The following is a 20,178-nucleotide window of genomic DNA, read 5'->3' on the forward strand; positions in this document are numbered from 1 at the left end:
AATTTTGAAAGAACGCATGAACTGTGTTTTGTGTTCAATTAAAAAAAAAAATATGCTGTAATATACAGGATGGATGTATTAATACGATTGATATGTATATTATTGATATATATACACTACCTGAACAGGGTTTAAATAAATCGAGCAGCATCGTACAACATATATTATATTAAATATGTTGGAAATATAGCATATGCTGCTACTCGGAAAATATTTAGCATTATGAAAATTATATACTGTGTAATTCCTTTTCTGTGTAAATCCTTTTTATAATATAAGTATAAATAAAATTAAAATCGAAATATTAATTTTACAGCATCTTCTCTATTGAACTTTGCAAATTTTCTCTAACTTTCAAAACCCTTTCAAGGATTCTTCTAAAAACACAAGACTCTTTATTACACTTACGTACTCATAAATTAATTTAGTTTGTTGTTTTTACTTCAGAACTTTAATCATTACTTATTTGTTACAAACTTAATACTTTATACTAAATAGTCGAACAGTCCTGGTTCTGTCTATAAAACGATATAAACCTCAAAACCTACGGATTACGATTTATTTTATTAATTGAAAAAGATTTACAGCTTAAAACTAACTTACTAAATATAACTTTTATATGTTATAATATTTATGTAAAGTTTAAAAAATAAAAAAAATCAGTGGCGCTACAACCTCTTTAGGTCTTGGCCTCACATTTCTGAATCTGTTTCATGATCTATTTAAAATCTAATAGGCAAGTAGGTGATCAGCCTCCAGTTCCTGACACACGCCGTCGACTTTTTGGGTCTAAGACATGTCGGTTTCCTCACGATGTTTTCCTGCACCGTTCGAGCAAATGTTAAATTCTCACATAGAAAGAAAGTCCATTGGTGCACAGCCGGGGATCGAACCTACGACCTCAGGTATGAGAGTAGCATGCTGAAGCCACTAGGCCAACACTGCTCAATATAAAGTTTAGTTCTATATATATAAAGTTTGTAAGGTATATTCAGAAATATGTGTTTTAAGTTAGTCAACACAACACATCATTTAAAAAATTATACAGTATAATTATTGATATACAATATCAATATCAAAGTAAAATCTAAAATATACGTAGAAAATTTTAATGATACACTTACGAACATTTTTATGACCAATTAGTTGTACAGATCGCATTTCAATAGAAATTTTGATACCACAAGACGTTTGAAGGTCAATATTCCAATTAAAATCCAATTGAGGAAATACACAAATTGGCTCTATATTTGAAAGACTCGTTTGAAGTGTTACTGAATTTCAAGAATTTTCATTGTTCTTTTTGAATGTTATTATTTAGATGTTTTTTTTTTAAGATTAACTTTTTCCTTTTCAATTATAAATGACCTGCGTCTTGTGTGTGCATGGATATATCGTAAATATAAAAAATAGAAATGAGAGGGTAGATTCAAAATTATTTGAAAGGTTTTTGGTGTACCTTTATTAATACAAGATTTTTTTTTCAGAAATGAAACTCAGACTTTGATTTTGACTAAGTATGCTGACTTACGTTGTATCTCCATCTTCCATCCATCTTCTCGAACGGAATGCTTTAGGTTCTGCTGAACAGATCTGCATGAGATTATTCGTCCCGAATCTTCGACTGTCGGTATTATGCTCAAGATACTACTTGTCACGTTGCCATCGGGTGATATCTAGAAAAGAACTCGAATTACGATATGGGTTTACATGACTTTGTGGTTGAATACACTTTGTTTTCTTGAAAAAATATATATGCCAGGAAATGTTATGATGTTATGATCGAGTCAATTGACCGTTGATCTTTATTGCAGATTTGGTTAATGAGTTAGATTTCTTCTACTTTAAAGAATTATTTATTTTGATTAGATTTGGTTTGTTATTATTTAATTGTATTATAGTTTAAAATCATATCTTAACGAATAAAAGTACGAATATTGTATGAATATCGGTCGAGGCGCCATCTTGATTTTGGACAGTGCGTTCAGAAAACGGAAGACAGTTCTCATATTCAGTGGAGCGTTGTGATGATGAGACGTTAGACTGGGGCTAGTAGCTTGTGATTAAAATCGGTGCCCTGAACCAGCTGCTTGTATTTTGTGCTAGCACTAAATCCGAATAATGATGTCAATATTGATGGAGTGATGATATTTTTCGGATATATTTTTTGGGATTTCGGGCCGGAGAGTCAGTGGTGAGACTGGTCAAGGATCCTTCCTTTAGGCTGCAGGAATAGTACACCATCCCTCCTCCACACGTGACTTATACAATACACATAGAGTCCGCGCCACCACTGAATGGCGATAGACGCGGCGCTAGCGAGTAGCGCAGCGTAGTAATATGTTGCTAGTGCTAGGTGCAAGGCTATTTTACCCCAACGAAACATAAATTAATATGAAATTCGCGAACTACTCTCCAAGATTTGCTTCTAATGTTTTAGCTTAAAACGAATAAAATAATATTTCATTGTAACGACAAATTTAGTTCCCAGGGTTCCCATCGACAATGAGTGGTGGCGCGGACTCTATCTAATAATAAGTAACAATACGAACTGACTTATCGCAGTAATCTCTTTTCTATAGATAAATAAGCTGTCAAGTCAATAGTTGCGTGTGTTCTCTGATAGATTTTGCATTTTTATTAAAATTTGGCATACGATAGCTTTGTCATGGCGTGGACTGAACACAATAAACAAAGCAAATCTAATCGTTGTTTCCCCTCTACTAGCTTTAGAACCAGAACAGAATATTAATTTAAAAACGTTTCAAACACAATATCTGAAAATTCATGAAATTAGCTTCCACATCGAAAAATCGCTAGTGTAAATAAAATCCTTGGAGGTTTCATTAAAATGCGATTGATGCGCTGGGTGTACACAGGCGATCAATCTTGTGTGTCCAGTTACTTTGAGATTAAGATTAAATACACGTTATTCCAGGGTAGGCTATTAAGGATTAAGGTCTCTTTCTATTTCTAGAATACAGTTTAAAACAAGGAAACGTAGCGCCTCATTTTGATTCGTCAATTGTATTTCTAGACCAATCACAATTAAGCGACGTGATCTATAGTCACTTTTTTGTGTATTTCATTCAAAGTTACGCTATTTAATATTTTTATAGAAAGGGTCTTGAACGAAAATATGTTTGGTTTTGAAAAATCTGAGATAGTCTGAGTACAAAGAGAACCGTCGAGATGTGAGGTCTAACAGTGCTAAATTACATTATTTCTTATGTTGACTACACTGTTACGATAATAATAATATTAATCTATGTAAAGCACACAGTCATAAGTTCATATGGTTATTATTGTGTTAGTTACAATATTGTTCTAAATATGATATACATAGTAGGTTAGCTTTAAAGTATATTCAATCATACAATTTATTATGAAATTACTCCCGCAGACATAGGTAGATAATCATCTTGATACATTATATGTATATATAGAAAAAAAATTCACATATAATTATCAAATCAATGTATACAAAATATTGTAAAAACTACTTTAAAAGAGTAAGTATGGAGTTTCTTGCTCATTCTGCACCATAAGGTAGTTTACCTTTTTGAAGGGGCAACTAGAGTATTTTTTTATATTATTAACTTCAAAAGTGCCTTATAAATAGACCTAATTGAAATAAATGATTTCACTTTGACTTTGAAATGAAATATTAAAAGTATATATATAACTGTTGTAGATAAATTACGCGTAGCAAATAAGAATTATATGGGCGCCGATGTTCTTTCCGCATAGACTCTAGCAATGGAGTTGTGAGGTCAAATGTAGGATTAATTGTATGGCGAGGATGATTTTAATAATTATTTCAAGTTTCAGGCCAAAGGTCAAATTACAGGTAGACTCTAGTAGTAGCGAAAAAATGAATGTATTACACATATAGTTAATATGAATAATTTATTGTTTATTTTACATACATAGAAGTTAACATTAGTAACCACTTGTTAAGATATATTTTTAATAAATGTATGTTAGCCGTAGGACTTTATATAAGGGTATATATGTATTTGCCCAGAGGTACTAATCAAAATTACTCATTATTATACGGCAATCATAAAATCGTTAATAAAAGGTTTGAGAGGTCAACTGTATATAAATAAGTTATTAGTTATTTTTGATTATTAACTCGAAATAATATTAATTATTAGTCAAATAAAACCTGATTTTTATTTTAAATTTTTATCGGCGAATCGCTTAATTAGTTATTCATTATCATAAATAATAATATTAATTAGGGTTTTTATGTTTTTCCAAATATCCAATCAGATCGTGCTCTTTTATTATATGTAAATAATTTTAAATACTTATTTAATGAATATCATTAATATCGAAGCTTGTTTATCGAACTTTATATAAGTTAAGATAGCATAAGGTTACACCCGGCCACATAGCAGTAACCTTCTGCCAACATAAATAAAAAAAAACTTTAACCTTAAAGAACTGGGTGTGGTCCTTTGACCTCAGAAAGCATATCTTGGCTAGGTCTTGGACGGTGTTTGTAATAAAACTCATCCGAAATGGATCGACCGATATTCGTGAAATTTTGTGTGCCGATATGGTTAGGTCTGCGAATCGGACAACATTTTTTTTCATCCCCCTAAATGTTAAAGGGGTCCACCCCTAAATTGTTTTTAGATAAAAATTTTTGGTTGTATTTTTTAATTTTCAATATTTTAATTTTTAAAATTTATATCCTTAAATTTCACCCCTATACGATCAACCCCTATTTTTTATTTTAGTAGATAGTTATTTTTATTGAAATAAAAAAAAATCCTAGAAATAATATACATGGCAACACGTTTGCCGGGTCAGCTAGTTTCCATATAAGAACGTTAGTATATATATAAATACTATGCAAACATAGTCACATAATATGTTAATAGCGACTATTTAAAATGTACAACATATAAAACAGCCACACATTAATCTTAGCTCAAATTTCCAGCACTTTCCACGTTTTCATCGTCTCAAAGTGGCATAGAAAAACTGCCCTTTTTCTCAAGTCTTAATAGTAATTTAGAGCTTAGCGAAGAAAATAATCTAGATTTCAGTGGTAAAATCTAGGTCAAGTCTGCTTAGAGTGAGGCCAGCTCAAAAATAGCTTTTATAGTATTATACAATGAAAATGCATAATTCTGTAGGGCAAATGATTTTGTTTACGACATTCAAATTTTTATTAAGGTCTGCAATAAAAGATGTGTATGTTTTATAGCGGGCGAATTATATGGGGCTGAGTGTGCTTCGTGAGTTTTTACTATTCCCCGTTAATTTTTGTTACTGTCACACATAACATTTTATTGAAGTAAAAAAAATCAAAAGATATGTTTGAACAATACTAATTTACGTTGCACATTTTTATATAGCCTATAGGTACCTACCACTAAAAGAATACTAGTTAGGTAGTATAGAATTAATTAGGAATAATTATTGAGGTCTGATTTATGAGTAATACGATACCTAGTCTGATTAATAATAAATATGATAAAAAAAGTTGCCTGATTATAAGTTTTAAGAACAATCTTAAATAAAAGTTGATATTTTAAATTGTATTCTTTGTTTTATTGCTTCTAATTATCTCCCCTGTCAAATACGTATCTACCCTGATCTTCATGTCTCTACCCTGCCTGATGTATTTACCCTGGCCCTCTAAAAAGTGACAAAATATGTTTTAAGTAACTTGCCCTTCCGTGAGTAGATACATAAACGGGCCAAAAGTTTTTTTCCTTAGCCGTCTCCTTCATAGACGAAAAACCTTTTATTAAAGAACTACCCTTATATAGCCTATAGGTACTACCATAGGTATAGGTGTCATTATAGTTTAAATATTGTGTACGAATGCACATAATAATTATTCAGGGTTTTATGCATATCTCTACTAAATTAATGATTTTTAATTATTAACACAAAATTGTATTATTGATTTTTAAAACACAATACAATAAAGATTTTATTTTAAAGTGTTTATATAACTCAACGACGCATTCTCTACGTTTGTTAATTTTATACTTTGTTAGTAATTTTTGTAATTTTACCTTTTCCCGAATTGTATGGAGTCTAGTAGCTCCCTTCCACCATGATATTGTAGGGTGAGGACGAGCGCCAACTGCTTGACATATTATTTCCACCGCTCTTCCCGCTACCAGCGGTCTGGCACCACCAATTATACGCACCCATAGAGGATATACTGCAAGAAAATAACGAAATAAACTTATATCAGAGAACCAAAAGCTTAAAAACATTTCATATTTTTGTACTACAGCTTCATTAAACATTAAAGAATCTTAATTAATAAAAAAACATCTACCCTTTACTGGCAACCGTAATGGTATTATTTGTAGTTATGTAAATATTGATACTTTTGATCAGTTTTTGTCATTTATGTTAATTAATTAAATATACCCTAAGCATTATGTTTGTGCACGCCGCATCTTTAATCGTAACACATTCATTATAGTTTGTGTAAATTAAAATAAATAACGATTTCATTAAAAATATCAAAACTTGTATAATGTATATAGTATACATTATACAAGTATATAGGAATGTATATGTATAAATATATAGGAAATATTAAATGTGCAATGTAATCCGTTATAATCCATATTTAATTATATTCAAGATAGACTTACGATTCATATCAATAGTGATGTTTTCCGACAGCGGTGATATCGAAGGGTCAGTGACAGCCTGTTTATAAAAAGTAGATAAAGATTTATAGAAATACTTTAATAATTGTCGAATCATTGCTTTATTAGACGAATTCCTCTCGAAAGAAATGATTTGGTTGGAACAGAGTTATAATAACCACAGAAATAAAAAAGTGATAGCAATGTTACTTGTAGGCAATCTCTTAATGTTTGCCTACAAGTAACATTGCCATACTAAGCTAGGCTTAGCTTATCTGAAATTCACAGTGCATCGTAGCATCTGCAGGGCTTATTTCGCATTTTTGTTATGTTTTGTAACGTAATTATTGTTCGACAGTAATCTTGATACTTATTATGAAAAAAGTTTTTGTGAATAAATGAAAAACCGCGTAGCAAGAATTATATTAGTTATAACTGCTACGCCGGTTTTCTTTCTTCTCAATAATTTCTGAATTTTACAAATAGAATTTCAAAACATGCTAATCTTAATTATATACAATACATTTGTATATTTCGTGATCATTTGTTTTTTCTTATAGTCAAGTAGGTGATCAGACTAATGTGCCTGACACACGCCATCAAATTTTAGGGTCTAAGGCAGCTGGTCCAGTCGCACGCTGAAGACTGTATGCCAACTCTGTTCTATATATATATATAGTGTATATACGTATGTATATGTGTAGATTGTAGAGATTTTTAAAAATAAAATTTATATTGGTAAGAAGGAAAAGTACTAGTCCTTCTGAACTTTATGAATTCTTTTAACTTTTGACTTGTGTGACCCTAAATTAATTTGACATTTATTTACTTCAGTGAGTAGTTGTTGCTTTCAGTTTCGGATCTTGTCTGTACCTAAGATACTAGAAAGGGCAAACGTTTGACCTTGTCGCAATGGGGTGTCTTATAGGGTTCGTTTCAAGCTTATTAAAATGACGCGTAGAACTATTTTAACATAGGAAAAGCGACGTTTACAGAAGTGCATAAGGCTTATAATTCTTTGTGCGTTTTGTTAAAATGGGTACGAGTGTTGCACGTTTTTAGAAATGAGCTGAGGAGCACGAACTTCATAGTTTCATTTTGTCTATGCATACGCTAGTATATTTTGCTATAATATCAGTTTTTGACAGCTCGAACAAATCGAATTTCCATACAATTTGTAGTATAGTATTTTATTCGAACAATTCATTTGTCAAAATCTGTTTTGTTTTACGATACCAATTTCTAGTGAAAACTTTTTTGATTGTGTTTGTTTTAGATGTGTTTTCTTCTATAGTTTAATAAATTATAACTTGTTTTTCTTTTGTCGTACATTTGTGATGTGTATTTTGGAATAAATAAATGTATTAATTACTTAGCTATGGATAAGTAGTATAAAAACCGTTTAGTTGGTTGGTTTTAAATTGGCACATTTTTGGTACATTTCTCAACTCTGCGACAGCGCGTTCGAATCACGCCTGTGCTGCAATGGAGGTTTCTATGTGATGTTCGTATGGTGAAGGAAATTGTTTTGTTTTGTTTTTTTTTTTTGTTTTTCATTGTTTGGCAAACCTAAGACCCAAAAGTTTGACGACTCGGCAGGCATAGAAGGCTGATCACCTCTTTGCCTATTAAAAATGATCACCAAACGTATACAAAAGTCTGTGGATAAGACTTTTGACGTTTTTTTTATACAATCAAGTTTACGAATTGAACTTACCTGGCAAGTGAGAGTTGCAGGATACAAATCTCTCTGTAGTGTGAAAGAGACGGACGCCCTCGACTCAGAGTTGGCTAAGAGTGCGTGTGACTGCCACCACGATACTCTAGCTGCGGGGCGACCTATGAACAAACACCAAGGACTGTAATTTACAGATAACTGATGTTTCATGTCATTGTTATTGGTTTAAATTCTATGATTTGAATGTATCAAAGATAAAAATGGCGCCAAATTAAGTTTACAGAGTGTTTTATGCAATGAATTGTGAATGTTAAAAAAATAGTTGTAATTTTTACAAAACTCTTAAAGTAGTAGACGTAACTATTGTTGTTTTTCAACACGAAAATTATACTATATTTGAATTTAACTATGTTTTAAATTCAGTAATAACTTTTTTCTGCCATGCCCTTAGTCTTTTTACAAATTCTTATACATAATTATTAATGTTAGAAAATTGGATTGTTCAGTTAAAAAACTTATTTTTTAAGTTTTAGGAAGAAATTACTGGCAAATTGTAAACGAACAAAATTACATTTTCAAAACATACAATTAAAAACTGAAATTCGAATTCCAAATAATTTAAATAAAATTTCGAAAAGCCGATGTGGGGCGCCAAATTGGAAACCACTTCTTCTTAAGTGCATCAAATTTAAACTTTATACACATTGTTACAAAAAGTTAATAGGTATGCATTTTGTCTAGTTATTTCAACACCTACAAGAAATACATGCACACATACGCACAAGTACGGGCGGACAGTAAATATCTCCATTTACACCGTATTAACATAAGCACTGGTCTGTTCTTTTTCATAAAGTATACCCATAGCGGAAATAGAATGTGAACAAAAGAGACAAAATAGTACATTAAAATTTTGCAATAGCTTTTTCTTAAATAAGGGTGTACAAGAAATTCCTAGAAATTTCCTTCACTATAGTATGTGTGCTGTAGCATAGTGACAGTTGACAGTTGCAGATGACAGTTGCTTAGTTTTTCATTTCACTCTTGAAATGAAATAAAATCCAATTGAAAGCTACAGCGCACATACTATAGTCTATCTCAATATAACTCACCACCAATAGCCACGCAAGTAAGATTGACTCTTGTCCCTTCATCGAAAGGCCCCATTGCCCCACCACGGAACTCTTCTCCATCTTGGTCCAGTATCACTAGCCGTTCCGGAGGTACTGTTGAATAATTGTTTTCAACAATTTAAAGTAAAATTACAAGTACAATTAAAATTGAGAAATAAATTTCTTCAGGGAAAAAATCTTTTTCAAGAGATTATTAGATTTCGTCAAGTTTCAGCGTGAAAGTACAATTTATATTTACTGTATTTAATTGAATCGACAAAAAATCTAAATCATCATAATTTTTACAGACGCAATAGAGAAATAAAATTAAAATTTCGTTTAATTTGGTACAAGGATTGCAACTTCCATTACATACATACAAAATCTATCTCATCTGATGTTAAGTAATACCGCCACCTATGGACCACTCACATTGCCAGGGGGCAAGCAAGTGCTTTCCCGACCCTTAAGGAACTGGTGCGCTCTTTGATTTCTTTGTCCTTTGTTTGAGTCGAATTGGTACGGAAATATTTCAGTGGGCAAAAACTGCCTTAAAAATGCTCATTGTGGAACGATATAGTAAACATATATTATATAGTAAACAAAGGTTCTACTTACTCAATACAGTAAGGTTGAGCCTTGTGTTCTTGGTAGGTGACTTTATGAAGTCAACCCTACATCTATACTGACCGCTGTCTTCAGGCCTGGTGAAAAAAAGTGTTAAGATAAGTAAAATAACCAATACTTCAAATGTAATTTAAATCTACTTTTTAACGCTTCACTAAGCCGTCGTGTAATTGCAATAACGCACACACACCACTACACACTCCCACAGACAGCTCAAGATTTATTCATCATCATCATTGTTCTCATCTATATGTAAAGAACCATGCAGTCTGAATAAGCAACCGTCGTAGACCGACACGGCTTCCCTCATAAAGGTATGATAAGTATTAAGTCCATAAAATATTTGAAGATGGTATTACGAATTCGAATTGGTACCTATTGTATATAGTATTGTATTTTATTGACATAACCTTTACACATTTAAAGAAAAAAGTTTTTAACAGGATTAAAGTTATGTATTATTATAAATTTACAGTTATATAACATTATTTTAAATTTATCCGACGTTTCGCGTGCTTTACAGCGTGCGTGGTCACGGTGACTGCAGACAAAAGGTGTTGGATATCAAAAAGTATCACAGATGTAGAAAAAGTTGCATTATCTGTATTTATATCCCCGGAGCTGGTATCGACTAACGTCGAAACGTCGGATAAATTTAAAATTATGTTAAATAATTGTAAATTTATAATAATACATAACTTTAATCCGGTTAAAAAGTTTTTTCTTTATACCTATTGTATAATTCGTTTGGTTTAACTAAAATGCACAAAAATTAATAAAAAATCGTTCATCTTTTTGGTATATTTTAAGCTAGTGCTCTTGTGTCTTGTAAATTACTGTGTTGTCACAGTTCATCAGCAGCCAGCTCTGGGAGTAAACTCAGGCACGCTTACCCAACTCTAACGCCCAGTTTCTATATTCAACCCCTACCAGTAGTTAGCTCTAGTTCAGTAGCGCATTATACATGTTATTTAGTATAAAAACAACAGCTGCTATGAGTCGTCTTAGCAACCATTGGTATTTGGCAAATAGAAACCAGATTTTAGTTAGACCGTCTATTTGACACTACAGAGAAAATTGTGTCCATCAATTTATTTCCCACCTGGCACATATCTATGTACTATACAAGAAGAAAAAATGTCAAATAATGTTGATTTCTGTCAGTTCAATTTTAGCGAGCCAAATATAACTTGTTAGTTCGCTCCCAGTTCCCTCCCAGCTGACATTAATCCGGATTTTCCCCTTTTTCGCGAAAGCTCAGTTAAATTTAGGTCAAATGCAGGTTCGTAGATGACAGGTTCTCAAATTTGCGGTTCTAAGAAGTGTCGGTTTCCGTATTATGTTTTCCTTTTGCTCACGAAAGCGGTGATGTTATAATGGACTAAGCGCGGTTCTAAGGTTTACTATTTTGTAAAGAATTTCGTTTGGAAAATACAGAATGTCTAATTCTTTCTAAACTTCCGGTAAGGATCTAAGTTTATCTAACATATAAAATTCTTGTCTCACGGAGTTTGTAATTAAACTCCTCACAAAAAATGGCTTGACCGATTTTCGTGAAATTTTGTGTGCATATCGGTTAGGTCTGCGAATCGGACATCTATTTTTATCCCCCTAAATGTTAAGGGTGGTCCTACATTTTTATTTCTAGGGAGTTATTTTTTTTTATGATACAGCATACAAAAATACATACAACCCTTAATTTTCACCCCTCTACGATCAACCTCAATTTTTTATTATAGTAGATAGTTATTTTTATTGACCTAAAAAAATGTTACCTAGAAAATTATATACATGGCAAAACAAAGTTTGCCGTGTCAGTTAGTTTTATTATAAAACTGCCTGTTGCAGTTTACACTTCTGAAAATTTAGATTTTTTTTTTAACTAGCGTTAAATCAGCGCCCTGTGCCTGACACACGCCGTCGACTGTTTGGGTCTAAGGCAAGCCAGTTTCCTCACGATGTTTCCCTTCACCGTTCGAGCGAATGTTCAATGCGCTCATAGAAAGAAAGTCCATTGGTGCACAGCCGGAGATCGAGCCTACGACCTCAGCGATGAGAGTCGCACGCTGAAGTTACTAGACCAACACATCACTAACGATTAATACTTTATTAATTTATTCACAAAAATATATCCTTACAGTACTAATAAATGTCTAAAACATGAAAAATAATAAAATACATAAGATACACAATATAGCTACCGTGAAATCACTTTGCGAACATATAAAGATGTCGATAGCGTCGTTATTAAAGTATGGGATCAGATCTAATATTGATTTTCGTTTTCATTTGTATAGAGGAAGCACTAGTCTAGTAATAAAATCTTATAATAATCTTTTTTTTCTTTCTTTCTTACTTCTGCCAGGCACTTATTAATATATTCCTGATTTCAGCTGTTAATTCAAGTATTTAAAAAGTAAACAACTCTATTAACTCAATACAATGTTCTAAGATCATAGTTGGTGGCTATTCTTCACAAACTAATAACTAGTAGAAAAAATATTACCTTATCTTAGTAAGTACAAGTAATGCTGGTGTAGTGCTGGTTCGGAAGGAGGCTCTGGAACCGAGAGTAGCTGGATCCGACCAGTGCGTGTCAACGCCATCTCTTGTGTCGAAACTGTAGACAATTATCCTTTAATCGGTTGATCGTTATAAAAACAAGTGCCAAAAATTAAGTCGCAATAACGAAAAATGTGAAATTGTATGATTAGTACAAGCGAGCTGCATTTATAGATTTTCTAAGTTAAATAATAATTTGACCAAAGACAAGATTATTTATCTAACAAAACTTATTTTTGTAACTTACAATAAAACTGATACATTTCCAATTGATACAAAAAAAACAATTGACCGCCAAGATTTACGTTTTGGCACATAAGCGCGCGAAACTGGTGAAATGATTGGAAATTTGACAGCTTGCGACATGACATATGACAACTTAATAAACTGGCACCCGCTAACTCCTTTGAAATTAAAAAGAAATTCTGACAGAAGGTATGTATTAACTAAATATAAGATTCGATGAATGTAGAATTATTACATTGAATGTTAACTTAACAATTTGTTTTATTTATAGCAATTCCCCGAATCAAACATCGTTTTTTTAAATTATTCTATCATTTTGATGCTCTGTTAAAAAGCTACTAAAATAAAAAGATAATTAAAACATGCGTATGACGGCCATAAATCAGGCATCAACGCATTTATTTCAATTACGGATAACATTGTCACCACAGCTATAGGTGGAATCCTATTAAGGTAGATAATAATTACAGGAAGTATCCGAAATGTCACCTCCATGTCATTAAAGGTTATTTTTCCGAGATAATTACATGGAGCGTGATTTTGACTATACTTTTATTTCTACCTGTGTATGTCTCGTTCTTATTCATTAACGCAGACCACGGAATACTAAATAATTTACGCACCGCAAGCGTGCCGCCAGTGTATTTATATTATCATATATCATTTACTTTGCATATATCTTAAATGTCAAAAATGATCAACGCGTCTTTACTATAAAAACCTAAAACTTACTTCTAAAATAGCCTAGTCAATTTATGTCGAAAACCACAAAACCGATAAAGTATCCCAAGTATTTGTCTCAAATAATCGTATTTTTGAACTTTTGAAGTGAAACTTCTTTAAGCACGACTTGGATTTTTTCTGACGGTTACTTCCGTCCGCAAAACTCGTATCGTACAACGATAGCGCGTTTTATAAGTCCGTCAGCGCCATCTAATGGTGCATTATTTGAACTGATTTAAGTCCGTTTCTTGGTAGTGTTTATTTAGGATAGCATTCACTCGTTTTATTTGATACTGATTCTTGTAATTATGTTATTATTAGTTTATTTATATTTAAAATGAAAATCCATGCAAGTAACATGTGAAAGAATTAAAATTCCACTAAAGAGGGAAGGTTCCCATCCTAGCTTGCTTTTCTATTGTTATAGGTACATACGGCCAGCTTTTTCGCGTAATTTCCTATTTTACCATTTTGGAAGAAGTGAATTAAAAATTAATTATCCTAAAAATCTGGTATATTTTATATAAAAATAACAAAGTTGTATTAGAGAATAGCAAAGTGAATAAAAAAAAATTTAAGAGTTATAAAAAAAATATTTTTAATTGCAAAGTTTTTTTGAAAATATAACATAAATTCAATAACAAGGTTATATTGACCAGTGCTGATCAATTCTATATAGACCTTCGTATTTGAATAATCTTTGTAAAGCACATGAATAATAAATATAATTAAATTGTAATATGACATTAATTAAGTTAATATTTAATCATTTCAGTGATATATGCCTTCAACGCCAAAGAAGTTTTACTTCAATCGCGCGTAAAGGTTACACGCACACATTTTTTTTTTTGTTTTCCAATGACAGTTATAGTTTATTAATTGCACATGAATTAGTGTTAATGTTTGTCCAATTAATACTTATAAATGTCCCGCAAGTTAAAACCTAAAAATCGATGTCTAAGAATACTTGACAAACAATTCAAGAATAAATTAATATTCATATCATAAAACACTTTTAGTTCTTCAATTATAATGTTGTTAAGCGCATTCCATTAACCGTGCATTAAGCTCGAGTGTCAATCCGTATCTTGACATGTCAAGCACATCCAGAGTTCTCTTGAGACGTAATTAATACTGATCACAATTTAATTCCAATTTTAACTTCCTGTTATTAATTAAAAGTTTTTAAAGCGCAATTTTGACATTTATATGTACCTTATATATATACGGATTTAATATAGAAGTATTTGTTTAATTTAGAAAATTCGCTGAACTTATTTAGGTAAGTTCTGGTATATTAATCTCGATTATTATATTGCACACTATAAGCAGTATAGGCCGTAAACATGTATTTTATAACAAAATATTATCTATGTTTTCTTATCATACACCCTAGATGGCGCCATAACACAGTTAAAACGCGCTATACAAATACTTTGAGATTAGAATAACAATAGTCCCTGATAGAAGAGCAACTATATGATATGAGTCATTAATAAGGAATTTTTTGATAGTTGGACAATGATTTCATGCGTTGAACCAGCTAAAACAAATTTTTAATTTAATGAAACGTAAATAATTTCTCATAATATAAAATAACCATAAATAATAATTATTGTTATGCCTTAAACAGTAACACTATAACTCATAAGTGATAATATGAGTGTTAGGCAAATATTATAATAATTACTTTTTTCATTAATACTCCATAGATCTACCAGAGACAACGTGTCAACTTAAACAAGTTTCGGCACGATCTAAACACTTATAAGCTATGACAACTACGATCTTCGTGATCTGTGGATTATAAGCATCCACAGAACACAATTATATAGTATTCGCGCCAAGCATAGGAAACAATATTTGACAAGTTATTTTTTTTTATTAAAAGTGAAAATAGCTCATACTGACACAAAACATTAATATTCATATTTTTAAATTTAAATATACTATGTAGATTAAATTGTACAAATTCCATATTTCTACTTATTAGAAGATATATTTATTCATTACTTTTTTGTAGTTATCATTTTAATACTTACGTATACACAGGTGTGTTGTGTCCCTGCTTGTACCAAATGACCAATGCGACGCTGTCATGGGCAATTGCCGGCGTGACGTCACAGGGCAACTCCGCTGCCCGCCCTAGCGCAGCATGTACCGATTCTATGGACGCTGTAAAATGATCAACGGTTTAAACTTCGGTTACCTATATGACCTCATAGCAAGGCGATTTTGTATCTAGAGTGACGCTTGGGCTATCAGGTTCGAAGTCCGGTCAAAGCGCAAATTATTATAAAATTTTGAATTTGCTCTTCACCTCTGGTGGGTTCCGATCAGAGAACCTAAAGCGTTATGACGCGAATTGGTTTTAAAATATATGTATGTATTGTTTGAATCTAGTCTCACAGAAATATATATATATAGAATGTGTTAATAAATTATCCAATAATTAGTCCACACCCACACATCACCATACTTTTTTTTTGTATCGGTTCGCACTTGTGACAAGGGCATTAGTTATAATGCGTCTCCAATAGTTCTACAAAGATCTGTGTCAGTACTCTGTTGTTCTCAATAATAAAACTAACAATGAAGTGAATAAATCAATACAACCTCTTTCAAGGGTTTTACATAGAAACACACGACTGGCTGTCAATATAGATGCTATCCATAGATAACGCAATTTTAAAAACGGTAATTATAGGGTCTATAACAATAATATGTAGATAACCTCTTATTGAGAACTGCAAAATATGGTTTTTTCACTTTAACTGCTGATAACCTTGGGTTGTGGTCTGATTCGCCAACAATGAAGTTTATAAGACTGTTGAATCTTTTAGCGTGGAGTCGTGAATTGCAACTTTCTATAGAGAATATTTGTTACAGTTTTTTAGGTCAATACAACTATAACTATACAAACTTAAATCGGCTGTTATAAGTACAACTATTTAAATAAATCGATAAGTTAGCGTTATTCCTTTGAATTTTAAATTCGGTTAAAAACTGGGTTATAAAGAGCGTAACTGAACCCATAACTTGTGAACTCAATGGATTTTTCTTTATGCGCAATTAATCTGTGCGTAGAGAGAACTGTGGCAGTTATGCGAACGAATATAATAATAAAGTTTATTGGCCTCTTCACAATATTGCATTTTACGGGTTTACAAGCTGCAGATATTGACCATCTTTGTGAGACTGGTGCCTATAATGAAGTCCTGTTATAACAAGTAACAACCAGCCTTCCATCGCGGACAGAAAATATACAATTTCATGACTACATTGTTTAACATAACTAAACTAAAGTAACAAAAAAATGTGGGTGTGTGAAAAAAGTTAAAAGTTTGTCCTGTATCAGGCACAACAAAAAAATATAGTGGCGCTACAACCTGTTTTAGGTCTGGGCCTCAGATTTCTGAATCTGTTTCATGATCATTTTTAAATCTAATAGGTGATCAGTCTCTACTGCCTGACACACGCCGTCGACTTTTTGGATCTAAGACATGTCGGTTCCCTCACGATGTTTTCCTTCACCGTTCTAACGAATGTAAAATACAGAAAGTCAATTGGTGCACAGCCGGGGATCGAACCTACGACCTTACAGATGAAGCCACTTAGCCAACACTGCTCTTGGCCAAGGCATGTGGCATCAGGCACACAAAACACTTATTAATCCTAAAAACGAAACAGAAACACCCCATTGAGCAATGTTTCAAAAAACAACTTCTATACGAAGCGACGCCCATAACTTTAGTTCGAAGAACTATCTCTGACCTAAATCTTTTGCGGCCTATTACGCCCTAAGTATTCTAAATCAACCACAAAAAGGGGCCATATTTCACGCCGTACTGTCAAAGGCCTTTGTGTAACTTTTTGTGAAGTTTTTCCTTTAATAGATATCCAGTTAATTAAGATATCGGAAGAGATTTAAGATTAAATTTAACTGTAGCGGTGTCAGCTGTCGGCGCCATTGAATTAATTCTTTTGGAAATAATTTATCTTTATTCCTTTATAATGGTTTCGCCTAATAATTGAGATTTGGAATTCATATACGGATATCGGATATCGTCATGGAATTTAAAAAAGTGTAACGGTATATCGTTTACATTGGAAAACTAAGTCAATCAGCAATCAGCCTTCCAAATCGAAACAACAACTTCGGACTATCAAAACCTATAATTAATATATTTCTATATATATATAATGAAAATGGTCTTCGTTTGAGGCTCAATCACGCCTAAACCACTGATCGTATCGACATGAAACCATTCGATGCGAAATTTTTCCTAGATGGTTTATGGCTATTTATTTTTCGAATTCTAACGTTCCTTCATTTTTTTATTGCTGTTTTACTTTTATGAACATTTATCCATACGGACTTCACCGCGGAAACATTCGGGGAGACTTCCTAGAACCTCTAAACGTCAACATCTGTTAAAAACTCGATTTTCGAAATATTTCAATTTTCTTAGCGGGAAGTTAAAAAGAAGAATAATAAAAATATGAAAAAAAATTAAATAATGAAACATAAAATTTATTTTAATTCGTCCAGCAAAGCGGGCGCGAAACGGCTAGTATACCTATATAATCAAACCTAATAATTATTAAAATTACTAATATCTAAGTAATTGTTATACTAAAAAGTAGTAATAAAAATAATTAAAAATTAAGTAATAAAAAGAAAATCAAAACAAATTTAAAAAGTTTGGTCCCTGTGGCAGTGTTCCTTTAACGCTGGCAGCAAGAAGAGGAAATTGTAAGTACTGTTTAATTTGATTGTTATGAATAAATAATATAATAATTATTTATTTTCTCCCATATAACATTAGAAACAAACAATACGATTACAGTTAAGAAGGTATTGGGAGACTGGTTTCAAAGCTAGGTAAGAACCTGTGATATGGAAAACTGAGCGTCCATTCCACAGCAGTTAGGCAGCCTACGCACTGGCGACCATAGACGCGGCCAGGCCGCCGCGACCATGGTCGCTGGTGCGTAGGCAAGCGCGACATGCGGACATCAAATGTGAAAATCGCGTGGCATCAAATTAGACGCCGCGGCCAACGGTGGCCGCTGGTCGCTGGCCGCTAAGTGCGTAGGGGCTATAGCGATGGCCATATAAAGTCCAGAATTCACTGGCCGCCGCGGCCAGGTCGCGGCGACCATGGTCGCCAGTGCGTAGGCAGCCTTATACTGTGTGGTAACAAAAATTTACATATGTAGGCAAACAAATTTAAAGTTTTAAAAAAGAAAGACAAAACAAAACCGACAACTAGATAAGGGAGCGTTCAAGTATTACGTAACGAATTTTGGATTGAATTACGCGTTATTGTTAATATTATTTTCGACTTTCCAGTACTTAACACCACATAATGGTAACTTTTAAGTATAAAGAGTCACTAGGTGGTCACGAAACCTTTTACTATACTTGGGTACTTGGGAACGTTACGGCACGTTACATGGGGGGGGGTGTCAATAATCTCCAAAAATTGCGTGACGTAATACTTGAACGCTCCCTTACTACAGAAAATATGAAAAGACACATGGCCATAGATACAATAGATTTTAGTATAAATTTTGTTGAGAATAAATACTAACAAGATTCCTCTATAATAACGTCTTGCTGGCTCTCGGCGCTCCGCTGCAGGACTGCGAACATCACTAAGCACGCTACACGAATTTTGATCATTGTTCTTGTTTTTCACATTTTCACACTTTATTTCTCACATTGTGACCTGAAGCGGCGGATACTCGAGCGGATATCTGAAAGGAAATGTTTAAATTATTATTTCAATTGCTTATTAAATTGGATAAATAAATTTAGTTTTGTCGTAGGATGAACTGACTGAATCTATGGTTAAGTGTATTAAATCTATTTGTTTGCGCTAAATTGGTTTCAGTCAAATAATGGTGACAATTTTCGATTTTGACTTTGACACACGAACCGGAAGTAGTAAGTGTTGTTCCGGCGTAATGGCGCAAGGATGAGTAGTTGAAACTACTGTATATTTAGGGGCCTCATAGCCTAGCGGTCTTATTAAGTGGCAGCTAGTTAAGGGGTACCGGGTTCGATTCCCGGTTCGAGGGCAAGTTTTAATTTAATTTAAATTTGTTCTCGGCCTTTGGAGGGTTGTGCGGTACCGGGCAAATACCTAAACCGTACATGGAGGACACGGTCGAAGTTCTAAGTTGCCTTGCACGAATTATAAAAAATCTTGTACTTGACGCTGGCTAATGCACAAACCGTGCCAGAGCCGTAAAAAAAATAAAAAAAACTACTGTATATACGGACACGCGACCGCCATACCAGAGCATAGTATTTCACCGAGGGAAGGGAGCATCCTGGATATCGCTTCCGGATACCCAGGCCCACACACTATTAACTACTCTCTCCATAGTAGCTTATCATTTAAACAAATCAAACACACCACTACACGCAATACTCGTCGAGCGAGTTTGCTTATCTTACCGAAGTCGCGTACAAATTATTTGAAGTGTATTAAGTATGAGCGTGTGCAATTATTTAATCAATTACCGTCTAAAATTCGTAATATTAGCGCGTTTAACCAATTCAAAAGGGAAAGATACATAT

The 20,178-nt window shown here is 32.9% G+C and overlaps 1 protein-coding gene across 2 annotated transcripts in view; it reads right to left on the reverse strand.

Moving 5' to 3' along the window:
* Nucleotides 1-19,321, reverse strand: part of LOC125052482 (protein turtle homolog A-like) — a 46,115-nt gene extending 26,794 nt beyond the window's left edge. For both annotated transcript variants that reach the window (XM_047653361.1, XM_047653360.1), the window contains exons 1-9: nucleotides 19,185-19,321; nucleotides 15,629-15,761; nucleotides 12,562-12,675; nucleotides 10,047-10,132; nucleotides 9,429-9,542; nucleotides 8,356-8,477; nucleotides 6,642-6,699; nucleotides 6,045-6,196; nucleotides 1,532-1,676 (exon numbers count right to left, since the gene is read on the reverse strand). In XM_047653361.1, the coding sequence (XP_047509317.1) occupies nucleotides 1,532-1,676; nucleotides 6,045-6,196; nucleotides 6,642-6,699; nucleotides 8,356-8,477; nucleotides 9,429-9,542; nucleotides 10,047-10,132; nucleotides 12,562-12,675; nucleotides 15,629-15,761; nucleotides 19,185-19,275 (1,015 nt within the window). In that variant the 5' untranslated portion in view covers nucleotides 19,276-19,321. The remainder of the gene's footprint in view (nucleotides 1-1,531; nucleotides 1,677-6,044; nucleotides 6,197-6,641; nucleotides 6,700-8,355; nucleotides 8,478-9,428; nucleotides 9,543-10,046; nucleotides 10,133-12,561; nucleotides 12,676-15,628; nucleotides 15,762-19,184) is intronic.
* Between the last annotated feature and the right edge of the window lie 857 nt (nucleotides 19,322-20,178).

This window comes from Pieris napi, chromosome 9 (assembly GCF_905475465.1).
Source record: "Pieris napi chromosome 9, ilPieNapi1.2, whole genome shotgun sequence".
NCBI classification, from domain to species: domain Eukaryota; kingdom Metazoa; phylum Arthropoda; class Insecta; order Lepidoptera; family Pieridae; genus Pieris; species Pieris napi.